General features: G+C 38.2%; 1 protein-coding gene across 1 annotated transcript in view; it reads right to left on the bottom strand.

Annotated features, from left to right (window-relative positions):
• Sec5 (exocyst complex component secretory 5) overlaps nt 1-15,380 on the bottom strand; it is a 444,876-nt gene that overhangs the window by 208,413 nt on the left and 221,083 nt on the right. The window contains exon 14 of the mRNA XM_090380740.1: nt 8,066-8,116. Coding sequence (XP_090236866.1) covers nt 8,066-8,116 — 51 coding nt within the window. The remainder of the gene's footprint in view (nt 1-8,065; nt 8,117-15,380) is intronic.

Here is a 15,380-nt window from a genome sequence, read left to right as displayed (position 1 = left end):
AAGTGCATCAATGTGATTCATTCTCTTTCTTTTAGTGTTTACATATGTAAAGAAGTCTTTGCTGCTTTTATTTGCACCCTTTGCCAAAGATATCCCATAATCTGCTTTGGCTTACCTAATCTCCTGTGCAACTTGATTGCAAACTAGTTTATATCTACCATAGGCTTCTATATCACCTGATAATTTATATGGATCCCAGGCATTTTTCTTCTTTGCCAGTGTCTCATTATTTCATCTGATACTCATTTAGGTATAAGCCTTGAATGGCATTTCTTAGTTACTATGAAAAGCCTAGTAGTTTCTATAATGATTTTCCTGAATGCTCCCCATTTAGAATTTGTTGTTGGTAACATTATTAGTTTGTCCCACTTTATAGAATTAAAAAATTATCTGAAACAACTATAGCCTTTTTTACAAATGCAAAAACCCTTCCCTTTACCCTTCATGTTAGTTACATCTTCAAGAAATTCAAAAATCAAAACACTGTGATCATTGCCACCTAGTGGTTCTTTTAAATGCAAAATCTTAAGCATGAAGAATCACTGCTGATAATCATCTTAAGGTTTATGTTTCCTTTTGTTGTATCTCTAACATGCTGCTGTAGAAAACAATTATATAATAAATCCACAAAAATCTTGCTAGTGCATAAATGACCAACTCACAACTTACATTCAATATCTGGAAAAGTCGAAATACTCCATTATAAGACATTCTCGTTAACTGGTCCAATCTATTTTTCTGTACAGTTGTTCATTGCACTCATTAGAGACATTGGGTAAATATTTGATGAATTTGAAGTGCTGATCAAGACATAAAAGGCAGATATTGTTGTAATATCAGAGACATGCTATCACACAGATATAAGCAGTGCAGAATTGGAATTTGGGGAGTACAATATGTACAGAAAGGATAGAAGAGGTAAGAAGGGAGGAGGGATTATGCTGTTAGTTAAAAAACACAAAATCTAAGGAAGTGCATCCAGTTGACACGGATGGACAATGCAATGCTGAGTCTGTTTGGTGTGATATAAACACTGGGAGAGGGAAAATGAGAGTAGGAGTGTGTTATAGGCCTAATGACTAATGAGTACAACGAACAGTTGTGCAGAGAAACAGTGGGCCAGTAAATCAGAATATCTTGTAATGGGGGATTTTAACTTTCCAGATATTGACTGGAACCTGTGATTTGGCCACTCGCATGCTAGCAAGACTTTTGTGGATTTATTGGAGGATTGTTTTGGCCCGCACTTGTAGGTAGAAGGAATCTGTTTTGTAGAGATGGGATGCAATTAAACAAAGGTGGTGCAAAAGTTTTTGCCAGTATTATTGAGGATACCTTAAAGGTAAAGGGAAACTGCTAGTTTGGGGGGGAGACAAGGGTAATATAGATACGCGTTTGTCTGATAGTATTGGTCGAATTAACTGTTGCAAGAGTATTTGTTTGTTACCGCAACAGAACATAGCAGCAAGATGTTCTGACGGCAAAAGCGTTTCAAATGAGTGGGTAGCAAATGCCAGTGAAGTGAGCTTAAATAACTTTAAGGGGTGTGTCAGGGTAGTTAACTATACAAGAACACTAAGTCTTAATTGTTTATACAGTAATGTCAGAAGTGTCGTCAATAAAATGAGTGAATTTGAACTGCTGACTGCCTGGCAACCCAAAGGTCGCGGCTTCGAATCCTGCCTCGGGCTTGGATCAAAGTACTGCAAAAAAACCTTGGGAGGTGCATTATGGCCACAGAAGCTGATGCACCAACAACTATCAAAAAAAAAAAAAAAAAACAGAAACATGGTGCCACCCGGAGATAAGGGATGATAAGTTTCAGTATGGTATGTATAATGTATTTAGGAAGGACAGGGAAGATAGAAGAGGCGATGGTGTCATGCTTCTTATCAAAAGTAGCCCAAGCGTGACAAAAAAAACTTTCCCGGACTCAGACGTTTCGCATGCTACTATAGAATCTGTATGGTGTGAAATAGTTGGAAGCAAAGGTATAAAGAGAGTAGGAGTAATCTACAGGCCAGGTGATTGTGAAGGTTATGATGAGAGCCTCTACATGCAAATGGAATGGGCAAGTAAGCATGAATGTCTTATTATGGGCGATTTCAATTTGCCTCTAACTGATTGGAGCAAATGGGAAGGAAACTCCACATGGGGGACAAAATTTTTAAATAAACTAGATGAATGTTATTTGTATCAACATGTCAGGGAAATTACTAGGGAAAAGAATACTCTAGACCTCATCATCATCCATGAACCAGATGACAGTACAGGAACCAGTAGCAGGAAGTAATCATAGAGTTCTACGGTGGACGATGAAGAGAGAGAGGTAGCAGTAGTTAATGGCAAAAAGAATGGGTTATAATTTCCGGAAAGGAAATTACGATGCTTTAAAGTGCTACATGGCCTCTATTAACTGGGTAGATATGTCACAGAGAGTGAATACAATTGAATTATGATATACCTTTAAAACATTAATCACAGAAGCCTTGAATGCTTAGATACCATTAGAAAAGTACTCCATGAGGAGGATTCCAAGTTGGAGAAATACGAAGTAGCCAAATTATTTCAGCAGAAAAAGACAGCATGGAAAAGTTACAGAGCAATAAAAAGTACTGAAGCCTATATGTAACAGCTACAAATTGTTCTGTAAGTGTTACAGAAAAGGTTCGGCTGGCAAAGGCAGATTATGAGAAATCGCTGGCAAAGAGAGCAAGGAGGGGGGGGGGGGGGGAATAAGGAATTCTTCACATATATGTATAAATTCAAAGAAGAGAAGGACAAACCAGATCGGATCCTTATGTAATGGGCATGGAATAGTATTACATATCCCAACTGAAGTTGCAGATGAACTGAACAGTTACTTTGCATCGATATTTACAGAAGAAAAATCCTACACGTCAATGAGAAATTCTGGGAGTGAAGTTGAAAAAAAAAATGTAATTAATGATGTTGAAATTTCACAAGTTTATTTAATGAAAAAACTTTAGAGCCTACAGGAGAGTAAGGCTCCTGTGGATGATAGCATTTACCCTATAATCTTAAGGGAGGCAGCAAGTGAGTGCATTGAACCACTGAGGCTAATCATGAGAGCATCACTGGACTCAGGAGTGATTCCATTGGTTTTGAAAAGTGCTAACGTATCTCCAATATATAAGGGCGGTTCTAAGAGCAAAGTGGGAAATTACCGGCAGGTTAGTCTAACTTCAGTAGTAGGGAAAAGCATGCAGACTGTGATCAAGGGTGAAATTCAGGATCACTTAGATAGAAATAGAATTCTGAAGGATACTCAGCATGGTTTTGTAAAGAGAAAATCATGTTTAACTAATCTGGCTAGCTATTTTGACAGGGTCACTCCACAGCTGGACTTAGGGAATAATTTCAACATTGTTTATTTGGATTTCACCAAATCGTTTAGCTCAGTCCCACATGAGTGGTTACTTTATAAGCTGGAACAGGTTGGAATCACAGGGAAAATCCTTATATGGATAGCAGGGTGGCTTCAGGGCAGGAGGCAGAGGGTTGTGATAAATGGATATTCCTCAGAAGATTGGGTTGATGTACGAAGTGGGGTTCCCCAAGGATCAGTATTAGGACCATTGTTATTTTTGATTTTCATAAATGACATCGATGAAGGGATAGAGAGCGTGACATCTAAATTTGCAGATGATGTAAAGATAGGTAGAGTAGTTAATGATTGCCCCCCAAGCAGAGCTTCTTCAGATTGACGTAGATAGACTTCAGAGATGGTCAAGGTGTTTGTTTTAATTGCGGTCTCCAGGGTTCCCCTACAGATCGTCAGAAAAATGGCAGCTATGCTTTAATCCAGCAAAGTGTAAGGTATTGCACCTGAGGAACAGTAACTCCAAAATAACTTATACACTTCGCAGAATTGAACTAACGCGGATAGTGGAGGAAAGGAACTTGGTTATTACGATACCGTCAGATATGAAGTTCTCCGAGCATTGTAAACTGGTTGCAAGGAGGGCCCATGGTGTCCTATCAATGATTTATCAAACAATCGCTAGTAGAGATAAGGATGTCATAATCCCATATTATGGGATTATGGGATTATGAGATTTTATTATAAGGCTATTGTTAGACCACGCTATGAGATTTTATTATAAGGCTATTGTTAGACCACGCTTGGAATACTGTGTTCAAGTATGGAGACTGCACCTAAAGAAAGACATTGTCTTTCTTTAGGTGCAGTCTCCATACTTGAACACAGTATTGTAATCTGCAAAACTTAAGCCTTCCTTCTTACAAAGGAAGGCTTAAGTTTTGCAGATTACAGTGTCTGGAGACTAGGCACCTGCGAGGTGATCTGATCTGATTGAGGTGTATAAAGCCTTGAATGGTTTGAGTATGCTCAATGCTGATAGGATTCTTCCTCTTGCTCAGAATAATCACCTGAGAGGGCATCAATTCAAATTGAGGAAAGACGGTTGTAGGATAGCTATGCGGAAGTTTGCCTTTAGCCAGTGGGTAGTTGATTGTTGGAACAGATTTCCATCTTTTGTTGTGAAAGTTGATAGCCTAAATAAATTTAAGGCTGAGCTGGACAGGTATTTGGAACGAACGGAGGAGTGAAATGGGAGCGGGTTTTTTTTTTTTTTTTTGGCTGATGCTGCATAAGCTTGCTTTCTTGCATCGTATGCCTCTATTAATGCTAAAAATGCTAATGCTAACTCACCTGGTAAGATCGGCAAAAGGGCATCCATATGAGGAAAGACTTCGAATATATGGGTTGCAGAGTTTGAAAACTAGGTTCCTTAGAGGAGACTTGATTGAGGTGTTTAAGGCTCTAAGAGGCATAAGCAAAATGAATAAGGACGAAATTTTCACGGTTATAAATGATTCTAGAACTAGGGGCCATAATTTCAAGTTATGGGGGGGAAGTTGTGTAGAGTGGATTGCAGGAAGTTTTATTTTAGCCAGCGAGTTATAAATTACTGGAATAAGTTATGGGTGGTAGAGGCTGACAGTCTGGGGAAATTCAAGGGTCAGCTGGACAATTACCTAACGGAGGAGTGAAATGCATAGGTTGTCCATTTCCTTTTCTCTTATTAATTTTTATTATTTTTAAAAAATTTTTTCTTATTATTATTAATATGTTTTTATTCTTATTATTTTATTTATGTGTTTTTTTGTTATTTTATTTTATGTATTTTTTGTTATTTTATTATTATTATTGTTTTTTTTTTGGCTGATGCAGCATAAGCCATAGGTTTCCTTGCTCCATGTGGCCATTACTAATACTAATACATAAATCTCAGTGTATTCAACTGAACTTCTTATATTTAATTTATTTTACCAATAATTATGGAAAGGAGTGCATTTATTTTTTCTAAAAATCTTACTTAATTTTTTAACTCTATTTTTAAAACTATTTATTCCTCTGACAGTCATATGGACAACAATGCAAAGAATGGCCCATATCTTAGTGGTTACTGCTAATCACGTGGAACTTTCTCTTTCTGTGGAACAAGTGATTATTCGAGCATTAAGAATTTGCAGATAACGGAACCACTACGTGGCAGTGATCATAGTATATCGATGTGGGATTTACTTAAAGATGTCACTACCATCTAGGGCAAAGGGAAGGGTTTTTGCTTTCTTAAAAGTGATTACAGTGGTCTCAGACAGTTTTTAAATTCTATACACTGAGACCAACTGATGAGGTTACCACCAACAACAACAACTTCTAAACGGGGAGCATTCAACAAATTAATCATGGAAGCTAGCAGGTTTTTCATACCGATTAAGAAATATTCTTCAAGGTTTAGGCATAAATGGATGTCATATGAACTAATGAGACTCATGGCAGAGAAGAAAAATGCATGGGATGCATATAAATTATCAGGCAACACAGAAGCCTATGATAGATATAAGCTAGTCTGTAATCAAGTCATAAAAGAAGTTAGGCAAGTGAAGGCAGATTACAAGAAATCTTTGGCAGAGGATGCTAAGAAAAACAGTAAGGACTTCTTTAGTTATATAAACTCTAGAAGGAAAGGGATGAATCAGATTGTCCACTTGATATTGATAGTTCGACTGTTGATGATCCTGCTCAGAAAGCTGGTAATCTGAATGAGTATTTTGCATCTACATTCACACAAGGAGTTATTAAGGGAGGAAAATGCCAGAAGTTTATCAAACTGTAACAGGGTGCTTAATTATTTTGAAAGGGTGGTAGAAAATGAAAAAGACCTGGGAGTAATTGTGCAGTCAGATATGAAATTTTCTGAGCAGTGCAGACAGGCTGCCTGAGTAGGAGTCATGGGGTAATGTCAACAATATACAGGAATTTTGCTAGTAGGGAAAAGGAGGTGGTTATCCCTTTGTATAAGGCAATAGTCAGGCCACACTTTCTGTACTGCGTACAGGTCTGGATGCCTCATCTTAGGAAGGATAAAGTGTTGCTTGAGCGTGTACAGAGGTGTACAAGGTTGGTGAGGGGAATGAAAGGGTGGTCTTACCAAGAAAGGCTTAAGTTCTGTAAATTGCAGTGTCTGGAGACTAGGCACCTGCGAGGTGATCTGATTGAGGTGTATAAGGCCTTGAATGGAACCTGAGAGAGAATAAATTCAAATTGAGGAAAGACAGTTATAGAATAGATGCGGAAATTTGCCTTTAACCAACAAGTAGTTGATTGCTGGAACAAATGGCGAAGGTAAAGAAAGCCAACACAAGAACCACGGGAAATTTTTGGAAAACTTACATGGCAAACTCGTTTCCTGCTACCGCAGTTTCTCCCTGCATTCTCGGTAAGCAGATGGTGCGTGTTATCGGAAATGGCAGTAGAAGTCGATAACGATGTATTGATTAGTTTTCTTCTCATTATTAAAAGCAGATTATTGGAGTTCATGAGCGCAATGCCTTCATGGCTGAAATTTACTTAGGGGTACACCCTCCAGACTGCCTCAGTCTTAGGTTGTTTATCCCTTCCCGCTTCCTGTTGTTTTAAAATAGGAAAATGACTTTTACAGATGGTGCATATTATCGGTAGTGGCAGTAGAAGTCATTTTCCTATCGGATTAAAACAGCAGGAAAGGGGGAATAAACACCTTAAGACTGAGGCAGTTTGGAGGGTGTATCCATAAGTAAATTTTAGTCCACTTGTGAACTCCAATAATCTGCTTTTAATCATGAGAAAAAACTAATCAATACATCATTATCGACTTCTACTGCCAATACCGATAACATGCACCATCTGCTTACCGAGAATGCAGGAAGAAACTGCAGTAGTAGGAATGAGTTTGTCCAATAAAGTTTCCGAACAAACTTCCATCTGTCGTTGTGGAAGTTGATAGCTTAAATAAATTCAGGGAAGAACAGGACAAACGTTTAGAGGGAATGGATGTGTGAAATGGGTTTTTTTTGGCTGATGCTACACAGGCTTGCTTTCTTGCATTACATGCCTCTACTACTACTCTGAGTATAGAGAAGGGCAATAAGACTGGTAAGAGGAACAAAGGGGTACTCTCACCAAGAAAGGCTTAAGTTCTGCAAATTTCAGTGTCTGGAGACTAGGAACCTGCAAGGTGATCTAATTGAGGTGTATAAGGTCTTGAATGGCTTGAGCAGGCTCAATGCTAATGGGATTCTTCCACTTACCCAGATTATGAACCTGAGGGGGGCATAAATTCAAATTGAGGAAAGACAGTTGTAGAATAAATGTGTGGAAGTTTGCTACTTGATTGCTGGAACAGACTTCCATGTGTTGTTGTGGAAGTTGATAGCTTAAATAAATTTAAGTCGGAAATAGACAAACATTTGGAGTGACTGGATGGGTGAAATGGGAAGGAGTTTTTTTTTTTTTTTTTTTGCTGATGGTGTATATAGCTTGCTTTCTTGTATCATATTCTTCAACTAATGCTGATGCTAATTTCTGCAATATTAAGGGATAAAATACTAAGAAAAAAGACAGAAAACTATAAGAATATTTAAAGAAAACAGTAATTAAAATATGATATTTATATTTTTTTATAATTTTATCATGTGATTAACAAATACAGAATATAAAAATTTCATGATGTCAATAATATTATCAAGTACTCACCCTGAAGCTTGTAGCTTTTAAGGTGCTCATATTTTCATTCAGGTCAAATACCTACAATAAAGCATTTATTAAAACAAATGTTATACACTTCTTTTACTGGGGATCACACTTATTGGGTAAGACAATTCATCATAAGATAGTTTGTTTTATAAGACAATTTTGTGTATGACAGTTCGGTATACAAGACAATTTGGCACGTGATATTTCAATGTATGTGAAAATTTGATGAATTTGATGTAAAATAATTTGGTGAACATGACAGTTGGCTGTATCAAATAATAGAGAACAGAAAAAAAAATTAATGAAGTAAAAGTTTTGAAAACTAAGAGAAAATTTGGTCACTTAAAAAGGAGGAATACGGAAATTTAATAAATAATACAAAAAAAAAAAAGAAAAGAATATTTTTTTACCAGTTTATATTGTGCAAAAGTATTCAAGCTAATTCTGTTCACAGACAGGTTGGAAAGTGGATATGTGCCTACCATCTTTGGCATGCTATGCTGCCCTTCCATTCTGTGTGGGAAAAGGACACTGATAGTAATTGATGGATAATGAACTACTGTTCATTATCCATCAATTACTATCAGTGTATTATCATCACTTTATTACATAACATTGTCTTATTAAAAAAGGACTAGATGTTTGGAATTGATGCCAAAATAAAGTCTGGAAACAAGAATTAAGAAAACAGACTGCTGACAATTTAACACAAATAGATGCATTACAAGGCCATAAATCATAATAAATTGATAAAATAAATAATATTGTAAAAAGTTAAAATACTAATGGCTAAAATCATTATAATCAGTATAAAATTTAGAGTAATATTGGAAGAACCTCAGTACACTGCTAATAATACATCACTATAAAACTCTGGAAATTAGCAACTCCAGAAATGAGCTGAGAAACAGCAAGACAGCAATGTTCATCCAGGATGTGTGCATGTGTGTGTGTGTGTGACTGCATGCATGTGCAAATATAACTAAGTATATTTGCATAAATATAATCATTTGTATAACTAACTATAAGTATAATCATTTGTATAACTAACTATAAGTATAATCATTTGTATAACTAACTATAAGTATAATCATTTGTATAACTAACTATAAGTATAACTATTTGTATAAATATAACCAATTTTTCACAGACTATCAATAATGAAATAAATTTCCATCTATTCTCTACACAACTGAGGCCAGAAAAATTTACAAACGCACTGTAACTGCATACATATTGAATTATTATAAGCTACAGTTCACAATGACTCATGCACCTTTTTGGCAGTGTATAGGCACGAACCTGTAACTTTCTTCTTGTGACCACACACAATAATCAGTGGACCACAGTCAGCCAACTATATTTAGACAGAATGAATATTGGTTCATAGAAAATATCTCTTGGTCCATTTTCTGCCTGCAGACAGGTCTGGAAGTCTGATTCTTAGCATTTTCAAAAGTCATGGATAATCAGGGGCTTCATCTGGCACATCACCTGCTTTGGTCATAGTATATGTCAGTTTGTAAGGTTTATCATTCTTAAGGTTTGTAAAAGTACAGTTGTCAGGATGAAAAACCTGGAAAAACCCTACTTCTATATGCCAGACTAACAACAGCTAACTACAGAGGTCTTTACGAATCTCTTTAACTAATGACTAATTAAATAACATTAACTCTCTTTTACCAGTTGTTGAGGTTGTTACAGATTCTCTCAGGTATACTAAGCAGGGCTTACTACCTGGGAGTCTAAAACGCTGATATTTTGGCAACACTCAAGTCAAGTGGACCTAATTTCTCTGCTTGCACCTTCACGATGGTGGCACTATTACTAACCTTGGGTATAACCCTGTGTGCAAGTCCTGAAATATGGCACCTAGTATACTGGAGGTGACCACCCAAGTGCAAACCAACATAAGCAGGGGTCAAGGTGTAGCACCCAAAGAGGAATGCTGTCTCTCTCTGTGTTACCAGGCAATACTAGAAGGTAGATAAATCTTATCAACCAGTAAAATACCACCACTTTGTTTATTGGAGGCTTGAAGTGGTGGAAGCCATGATTAGTCTCCATTCCATTTCAAGGGTATAGCTCCAAAACAGCATTCAAAGGCCAGCTGCTAGATAGCCCACCAGCCTGAACCTATTGGTAACTCTCTAGGAGGCTTCCATATTAGTCAGTGTATAATCTCGCTGCTGCTTCTACTCTGCTCTGCCAGATAGTGACTGGAGGGAGTCCAAGTAGTGTATATGTGGGGGGGCATTGTCGAGGCCATTTTATGTCAAGTATCTGGGTATATCCTTGCCATGTGTATGCCATATCCAAAAATAAATTTAATGGAAGTAGTAGTAGTATAGTGTATAATATTATTTGTAAAGGGACTTCAGGGGTTTCCCCAACACCACATCAAGCAATGTGATGAATACAAAACTCTATAAAAGCCAGATTTATGTAAGTTAGTAAGTGTTCATTTAGAGTTAGTGTGGGTTGTGTTGTTCATCTAACATCTTAGCCTAGGGGCCTGTGTTTTCACACAAAAACCTATAGTTTACCATCCAGCACCATGACAAGGTGGCCCAGACAGAAGGGAATAAAGAGCACTGCTGGGATGAACCCTGATGTAGCCAGAGCTACAGGCAGGGAGAGTCCAGTAAGGGATAGTGGGGAGAGAAAGGGGTAGAAGGATAGAGCAGGGTAGTAGTAGAGGCACCTGCCTAATTGAAATGGGGGACAGTAGGGCCCCCCTTTCAATTAGGCAGGTGCCTAATTCAAAGGTTCAGGATGCCCCAAACTGGAGCATCCTGAACATCCTCAGAAATTGATTTAAAAGTTGCAGCCATTTTCTGCCTTGTAAACATTCTGGGAGGCTGTGGACTATCAAGTTCTTCTGTTACTTCAGAATTTATGTCTCTCTATTTCAATTATTTCATCGGTTGTTAATTCCTCAAAATGTAAGGCCAAAAGCTCTCTCACTTCAGTCACATCAATGTCGAGGTCCATTTTATTGCAGTCACAGTTCAAAATTTTCTTCAGTCACGGGTTCTACTGGCTCCTCAAAATCACTTAAATTATTCATAAACTGGGGACACAAGTTTTTCCACACACCACTTAAATTTGTTTCCCTCACCCCCCCCCCCAGGCACCAGCAATGTTTCGCAATGCGTTATAAATGTTGTATGCTTTAGTTTTATTAACCAAGAACCATCAGTATAATTATCATATAATAATTTTCTGATAATTATTGTAATAAATACATTATTTAAAATGATTATTTAAATCTTAAAATTATGTTCATTATATGTTTGCCATTTTGTTTTATAAGGAACTATCTATTGGTGAATCTTAAGAAATTTTTAATACATTGTAATGTTTGTAAATCAAAAGTTTATGAAAGACTACGCTACAAATTGGAGCAGTATCGCATTAAGGGAAAGTTGCTACAATGGATAAAAGGATGGTTTAGTGGGAGAAGACAGACAGTGGTAATCAATGGACACTGCTCTTCATGGGCTAATGTTATTAGTGGTGTTCCACAGGGTTCAGTGTTGGGCCCGTCATTGTTTTGTATATTTATCAATGATATTGATGAAGGTATATCAAGCTTAATGTCAAAGTTTACAGATGATACAAAGGTAGGCAGGGTTGATAATGACAGTACACTGCTGCAACAGGATCTGGAAAAGTTGGGCAGATGGGCTGAGACGTGGCAACTGAAGTTTAACATTGACAAATGTAAAATACTGCATATGGGTTGCAGAAACCCCAGAGTAACGTACCGACTGTGTGGTACTACACTCAGAGAAGTGGAGAAAGAAAAAAAGAGACCTGGGGGTAATCTGATCATGCAGTCAGATATGAAGTTTTCTGAGCAGTGCAGACAGACTGCCAGAATAGCTTATGGGGTTTTGTCAGTGATATGCAGGAATTTTGCGAGCAGGGATAAGGAGGTGATTATTTCTAGTATAAGGCAATGGTCAGGCCACACTCTTGGCACTGCGTACAGGTTTGGAAGCCTCATTTTAGGAAGGATGTAGAGTTGCTAGAACAAGTACAAAGAAGGGCAACAAGATTGTTGAGGGAAACAAAGGGTTGCTCTTACCAATATAGGCTTAAGTTCTGCAAACTGCAGCACTTGCAGACTAGGCACATGCAAATTGCTCTGATTGAGATCAAATGATTGAGTTGCATAAGACCTTGAACGGGTTGAGCAAGCTGAATGCTGATGGGATTCTTCCTCATGCTCAGACTAAAAACCTGAGAAGACATAGATTCAAATTGAAGAAAAACAGTTGTAGAACAGATGTGCAGAAATTTGCCTTTAGCCAGTTGGTAGTTGCTGGCACAGGCTTCCATCTCTTTTTGTGGAAGTTGATAGCTTAAATAGATTTAAGGCTCAGCTGGACAAGTATTTGGAGTGAATAAATGAGAGAGGTTTTTTTTTTTTTTTTTTTGGCTGATGCTGCATAAGCTTGCTTTCTTGACTCATATGCCGTGGCTAATGCTAATAATTATGACTAAGAGTTTGCTTACTATAACTGGATAGATCCCATCCACCCCAGGTGCCTTTTTTATGTTTTAACTTCAACAATTACTCCTCCACTTTGCTCAGTTATTACAAAATCATTAAGTTCCCTGTTAGAGTTTAATAAGTTTCTGTCCTCCACTTCCCTAAAGAATTCCTCACGTGTGAATGTAGATGCAAAATACTCCTTCAGTTTGTCAGCTAACTGAACAGGATCATCAACAGTCAAACCATCCATATCAAATGGACCAATTTGATTCATTCCCTTCCTTCTAGTGTTTATATAAGTAAAGAAGTCCTTGCTGGTTATTTTTTTTGTTTGTTTTTTGGTCTTTAGGAGCATTAGCAACTAAGACCATATTGCTCCGGGGATATGCGGTGGTCATTCCCTGAACTTTTCGCATCCTCCGTATTTGGTGGTCACGGGCTCGAACCACGGTCTAATCAAGAAGCGTGTGCTACGCACTGCTGCTCCTGCCCACCTGACTATGGAGGCGCCCCGGTTTTTTTTTTTTTTTTTTTTTGTGACTTGATTACAGACTAGTTTATATCTATGATAGGCTTGTGTGTAGCCTGATAATTTATATGCATCCCATGCATATTTCTTATCTCCCACGAGTCTCATTAGTTCATCTGACATCCATTTAGGCCTAAACCTTGAACAGCATTTCTTAATCAATATGAAAAACCTGGTAGCTTCCATGATTAATTTGTTGAATGCTCCCCGTTTAGAAGTTGTTGTTGTTGGTAACCTCATCAGTTGGTCTCAGTGTATAGAATTTAAAAACTGTCTGAGACCACTGTAATCACCTTTATGAAAGCAAAAACCCTTCCTTTTACACCTGATAGTAATTATATCTTTAAGTAAATCCCACATCAGTACACTGTAGTCACTGCCGCCTAGTGGTTCCTTTATGTGTAAATTCTTATTGCTTGAATAATCACTGCTGATAACCAGATCAAGAGTATTACTATCTCTGGTTGCCTCTTGAACATGCTGCTGCAGAAAACAATCATCCAATAAATCCACAAAAGCCTTGCTAGTGGGTGAATGACCAACCCACACGTTCCAGTCAATATCTCGGAAGTTAAAATCCTCCATTATAAGACATTAATTCCTCCTTGAAATTCAACTGGTATTTTCAGCCCATCGACCTAATTTTTCTAAATCTTGTTGCAGTAGGATACCGTCATTACTGTCATTAATCATCCTGCCATCCTTTGTATCATCTGCGAACTTTGACATTAAGTCTGATATACCTTCATCAATATCATTAATAAATATTGAAAACAATAATGGACCCAGCACTGAATCCTGGAGAACTCCACTGATAACATCAGTCCATCTCAGTTCCATACTACAGGAATATCCAAGGCCTTAGGTATTCCTAGGCTCCCTCACTTACAGACAAAAGGAGATTCCTTATTATATAGATAAGGAAACTCCTTATCACTGGACTCATCACATCTCTCTCTTTCTGGATCTCTATGGCTACAGGAGTTCCACTTCCTCAACTTAGAGCAATTTTTGCAATCGTCTCTCTCCAGTCCCACTTGCATCTTTCAGATCACTTCATCTCTTATAAGATTCTCAAACAAGTATAGAAAATTGCTAATTTCAACAAATTTGCTGTCAATCACCCTTACAGGAAACACATCCTCGAGGTTGCAGACACCAGTGTCTCTCAATCACCTATCAAAAATGGCTCAACACTGGCTGCATCCACCACCACATTGACTGTTTCTAATCAGGACATGGTGACTCCCAGTGTGACATCCTTCATTTGACAGCACCATCCCAAATTGCCCTGTCATCTGGATATAAGTCTGGACTATGGTTTCTTATGATAAGGCATAATCATAATTTGTCCCCATCACTGTTCAAACCTCATATTGTTTGATCAGGCAGTACTGATGCCACAAACTTACTACTATGGAAATTGTCTATAAATGCTCACACAGACCATGATCTATCAACTCTGGCAACAAACTCCACTCAACCTCAGAAGGCTCTGGTTCCTGAAGTTGAACTTTCACTGGCTGTTTCTCCCCTTCCTCTGAACTGTGCAGACTACTTTATGTATCCTTTGTTTTTTCTCTTCTTAGTATGTACACTGAAAGGACAGAATTCATGGGATACCTGGTTCCTGGGAAACGCAATGCTGTCGCCCCTCGTGCTAGTGGACAAACCCACCACTTGGCAGGTATATAGGTATATTGCATCCATGTAGATGATAATTTGATGTCAGTATGGATAAATGTTGTGAGTTAACCAACTTTGAAAGAGGGGTGATAGTGGCTGCATGGCGCATGTCACACTCGATTGCGGAGGTGGTACAGAAATTGCAATATCCCTGTTCGACAGTATTAAGAGTGTGTTGGGAATACGCCATTTGCAGAATAATATCGCATCATGGACAGCGCTGTGGGCGGAGAAAGTTGGTGGTTGATCGTGACTGCCAATGTCTGTCTCGCATTGTTTCAGCCAACTAGACAGCAACAGTTGGACAAATCACCACCGACTTCAACGAGGGAGGGGCCAGAAACATCTCCAAGACCATCAGGCGATCAGTAGCCCCAATAGGTTATGACAGCCACTGACCCACCAGAGTCTCATTGCTAACACGACACAGGAATCTACACCTCAACTGGGCAAAAGAACATCGCCAAGTTGAGGTTCATCACTGGACCTTGGATGATTGCAGACCTGTCTCCTGGTGGAATGAGTACTGTTTCCAGTTATTTCAAGTGGATGGGAGGGTGCATATCTGGCGGAAACCGCACGAAGCTATGCACCCA

The sequence above is a fragment of the Mastigoproctus giganteus genome, chromosome 9, assembly GCF_048544385.1.
Source record: "Mastigoproctus giganteus isolate SK-2022 chromosome 9, ASM4854438v1, whole genome shotgun sequence".
Taxonomy (NCBI): domain Eukaryota; kingdom Metazoa; phylum Arthropoda; class Arachnida; order Uropygi; family Thelyphonidae; genus Mastigoproctus; species Mastigoproctus giganteus.
Note: the sequence above shows the minus strand (reverse complement) of the source record. Positions and strands in the feature narration are given on the sequence as shown.